This window comes from Phaseolus vulgaris, chromosome 5, assembly GCF_051622355.1.
Source record: "Phaseolus vulgaris cultivar YP4 chromosome 5, ASM5162235v1, whole genome shotgun sequence".
In the NCBI taxonomy this organism is placed as follows: domain Eukaryota; kingdom Viridiplantae; phylum Streptophyta; class Magnoliopsida; order Fabales; family Fabaceae; genus Phaseolus; species Phaseolus vulgaris.
The window spans coordinates 31,965,698-31,970,203 of NC_143502.1; the positions used below are offsets into that span (position 1 = coordinate 31,965,698).

At 39.1% G+C, this 4,506-nt stretch overlaps 1 protein-coding gene across 4 annotated transcripts; it reads left to right on the top strand.

Moving 5' to 3' along the window:
* Positions 1-337: 337 nt before the first annotated feature.
* On the top strand, positions 338-3,266 carry LOC137835412 (transcription factor TCP4). 4 transcript variants are annotated; one of them, XM_068643913.2, is made up of 3 exons: positions 338-872; positions 1,291-2,670; positions 2,919-3,266. In XM_068643913.2, exon 2 carries the CDS (start codon positions 1,593-1,595, stop codon positions 2,634-2,636), a length of 1,044 nt encoding a protein of 347 aa, XP_068500014.1. In that variant the 5' UTR covers positions 338-872; positions 1,291-1,592; the 3' UTR covers positions 2,637-2,670; positions 2,919-3,266. The 4 variants fall into 4 exon arrangements, with proteins under 4 accessions (XP_068500014.1, XP_068500016.1, XP_068500015.1 ...); XM_068643915.2 differs by having other exon boundaries at positions 442-872; positions 1,291-2,576; positions 2,709-3,266; XM_068643914.2 differs by lacking the exon at positions 338-872 and adding an exon at positions 1,057-1,192.
* The last annotated feature ends 1,240 nt before the right edge of the window (positions 3,267-4,506 follow it).

A 4,506-nucleotide genomic window follows, 5' to 3' on the forward strand; every position in this document is an offset into this window, starting at 1 on the left:
AGATTTACTTACACCTTAATCAATAGATTTCTACTCTTCAAAAAAAAAATCTTCGCTTGTACTTTAACTTATAAAATCTTCCAAGATAAACTTAATTAATGTGAAAACTTCTGGTTTACCCCAAATGCAGTGCAAGGAAAAAGGATTAATTTTGTAACTGATTTAAGAAGATATGCAAGTAGCCCGCATGACTATGTAACCATGTTAAAAGTTTTTTAGCAGTAAAATGTACCCAAAAGAAAAAAGTTTAGCATTAAATTTCTTGGTAATTAATTGGTAGAACAAGTTGGCAAAAGTTGCCAGTAGTTGATAAGCAACAAGCTGGTTGGTGCATGTTGTTGTATCCTTTGTTGTTGTGGAGCAAAATTTGTTGTGTTGTGAATGTCTGAAGAAGCATTGATTATTTAATTTGGAAGAAAAAGTGTAATGAGGATGCAGAGTGGAGGAGAGGGTGGATGTTGTTCCTTTTAGTGAAATCACACATTTCTTAATAGAGAAGCTGCAAATTACAGATAGGAAAGAAGGGAAAAAAGCTGTTAGATGTCATTATCAAAGACTTAAAAAGGTGTGGGTGAAGAGATGGCAATTGAGAGTTACCTCTCTATCATCCATGACCTTAATTATAGCTCATCACTAGCATAGCATAGCATAGCATCCATCTAGACTTATTAAACAAGTTGAAGAGCTTGTGAGTATATATTACTGAGGAGTTGGTTGAACTTGAGTTGGGGTTCGTGACAAGGCCTTATTAGTGTACACACATTTGTTTGCGTTTGTGGGGCTAAAAACGACCAAAAGAACTTTAATCTCTTCTCTGAGCACACTCTGCCTCGCTTTGCAGAAGCATCACCAAGCTCTGATAGGCCACACAGGTACCATTTTTATTTCTCCCTCACTGTGCATCCACGTATTCTATTCTTTCTTGCAACCCCATGTGACATCTCCTTAGCTCAAATCAAAAGCTGGATCAGTCACAGAGTTCAATGTCCTATTGTAGTTTGTGTTTTTACCCTCCCAGTACAACCACTTCAAGTCATTGAAAGTTTAAATAAATCTGCATACCCTTCACAAAATTTTGGGATGCACACGTAAACAAACTACAACAATCTACTATTTCACTCTGTCCTTTTACTCCCTTGTAGTTGTGAGTAGATAAAAAACCAGACACGTGAGTCAGTCACCAAGAAAGCATGTAGATTAACTTTTCCTTTTTTTTTGTTTTGTGCATGTCCAATCCGTTTTGCTAGTGTTATTGGGTAGGTAGGGAATCTAATGAGGTTGCAATTGCAGGTTTTGGTATTTTGGGATCAGCAGCAGTGGCAGAAGCAGAACACACTCCGTAGCTGCAGATGAAGGCTCAACAAGTAACCAGTCTTAGGAGTACTACAATACTACCACACCAAGTACCAACCTCAATAAAACCTACAAGAAACCCATTAGAAGTGTAAAAGGAAAGGAATCTGAATCTCACGAGAATCAAAAAAGGAGAACAAATTTTGAGCATATAAAGTGGGGGGTCAATTGTCATCATCAAGTTGTGGAAACTGCAAAGGGGACTAACTATGCAGAAAGCACGGTAGAGAAGCTGAGGAATGGGAATGAAGAGCACTGGGGGAGAGATTGTTCAAGTCCAAGGAGGGCACATTGTTCGGTCCACAGGTAGAAAAGATAGGCACAGTAAGGTTTACACTGCAAAGGGTCCTCGTGATCGCAGAGTTAGGCTCTCAGCGCACACAGCAATTCAGTTCTACGATGTTCAGGACCGTCTAGGGTATGACAGACCGAGCAAGGCCGTTGACTGGCTAATCAAGAAGGCCAAGAATGCCATTGACAAGCTCGCTGAGCTTCCTCCATGGCACCCTACTGCCAACGCTGCAGATGCAGAGAACAACCATAACCATGCAGGGTCTGGTGACATGGCCATTGCAGAACAATCAGAGTCTTCTGGTTACAATTTTCAGCTGCAAAGGCAATTAGGTGAGGACCATGATAACCACCATTCAGCTTTCATTCCTTCACCTATTGACACTGATGCAATAGCCTTTTTTCCCACAACCACTGCCCCCTCCTCCATCAATTTCCAAACCTACCCTCCTGACATAATCTCAAGAACCAACACATCCACTGAGGATCTTGGCCTTTCTCTTCACTCCTTCCAAGACCCGGGCCTGATTCATGGCCAGTCCCAAGCAGGTGCAAACCAAACACAAACACCTTCCAATCACCAAACCCTCTTTTCTGGCTCAACTCAAATGGGGTTTGAAGCCAATTACCCCAGGATTGTGACTTGGAACAATGATGCAGGCACCGATATGAACAGAACCGGGTTCATGGTCAACTCACCAGCTCTTCTAGGCCAAGGTGGTTCTGCTGCATATTCCCAGAGGGGGACCCTTCAGTCCAGTTTCTCACCATCACTTCGTCCTTGGAGTGACATTCCCATGGCTTCTTCCGCAGAACATCACAAGACACAACCAATTCAACAGGCTTCCATCTTTGGCAGCAGGTTTCTGTCTGATGCATTGCCAGGGTTCTGCATTCCTGCTAGAATTCAAGGCCAGGACGGGAGTCATGGTGTTAGTCCCGACAAGCCATCATCTTCTTCTCCTAATTCTCATCACCAAGCACAAACGTGAACTGCACAATGCTGCATCGTTCCTTATTTATCAAGTACTTTGCTGATTATCCATTTCTCTTTTCTTGGACAGTTATGGTAAACACTCAGAAGGAAAAGGAAAGGGGAAAGGGACCACTTTATGTGATTTGTGCTAACATGTCATCTTTTGTTTTTAATGGAAGAAAGAATGAAAACTGATCAAAGTCATTTCCCATGCAAAGCTGCAAATTGAGTAACAAAGTTATTGCCCTCACTGACTATTATTCCTTTTTAAATTCTTCTCATGGATCTTGCTATGCAGGAGCATTGTATACCAGACGTGAAAACGTGGGAGGATTAAGATGGAAACATTTTGCTGATCTAAACAATTTGTCTGGTTGGATTCAGCTTTTTTATGGCTTTCTTTCCCGTCCTTATTGGAGCCATTCACGTTGGTGCTTTATATATCTTTTCATGAAAAAGATATTTATGTATTATGCATTATTTCTACATGACACTCTGCTTAATTTATATATGACTTTAATTTGGATTTCGTGGTTTGTAACCGATATGACCTCGTTAATGTCGAGAATAGCATAGTTCATCTGATATAAAGTGAACAGAAGAGGTTTGTGTCGATTTTTGGTGAATCGAGTATGGTTTTGATGTAGTTATTCTCCCCCGTAGAAGAAAAGATAATTTACTTTCCTTTTTTCACCAACTACATTTAATGGAACTCTTTAGTAGTCAAAAACACTTTCTTGAAGCATGTAGCTTTATATTTCTGCATCTGCTTCAATTTCAATTAACACCATCAAGAGGGAACTACATATGGCTTGTAATTTCTTATACAATAGGCAAAGTTATAATTGTCATTTTGGATATTCTGGAAAATCGCGGACAAATAAGACTCATCATACCATGTAACTATGCGCTGTATAGTTATCAAAAGTCTAAAAACCTTCATGACATAATCACAATTATAGGTGGGGTACAATTGCTACTACATTGCAAGTGCGAGCTGTTTTCTCAAATCTTAGTAATAGGGAAGCTGATTAACTCCATTTTCTTTCCATAAAATTCATGTTTAAGAAATTTATTATATACCAACGCTTTTTAACGGTTTAGTCTCTCTTTTTATTAAAAAAAGGTCACCACTTATGCTTTTAGTCCAAGTAGTAACGGATCTGCTATAACTTTTTATTATAGTCAAACCAGTAGTGTGGTTTTTGGCTAATTTTGGTTGGATAATCGATCAACGAGCTGACAGAAAGGTTAAGGTTGTTGCATATGAAATACGAGGAATTAGAGACAACATGTGATATTCTAAAGATAAAGGATTGGGATTAACTCATAATTTTAACTGTAACCCGATGAAGCTTCAAGTAATATTATGGCACTATTATAAATTGTTTGCTTGCTTGATTTTGTCTGAGTTGGTTATTGCTTTGTGTTTATTACAAATGCAGACAACTCTTATATGCACAAAAAAAATTCAACAACTTAGATTCCAAATGTAACAAAATATTCAAACCTCCAATCCAAATCCTACTATAAAGACCCCTATGACCAAAACAACATGCCTTTTATCCCCAAAAGCATTTAAGATCCTACCTGCTAAAAGCAAACACAGACAACGTCTTCTTCAGCTTTAGAACCAACATAGTAGCAACCACAAAACTATACCTCCCTACTCATCACATAAAACAGAGAAGCCAAAATCACCTACCTCTCAACAAAACACCCTAGAAACCTCTAAACAAAATCTCTGTCCCTAAATTAGCGGAACCAATCGCAGAAGATCCAAAAACTAACATCGAGTCCAAGCCATAGCCATCACATTCACCACCATGTACCACAATGAATCACTTTTGCCCATAAACATTCAAGCCAAAACCCACATGTTATCA

Excerpts from the sequence above, each read along its gene's own strand:
- LOC137835412 (XM_068643913.2), top strand. The coding sequence starts at position 1,593 with ATGGGAATGAAGAGCACTGGGGGAGAGATTGTTCAAGTCCAAGGAGGG.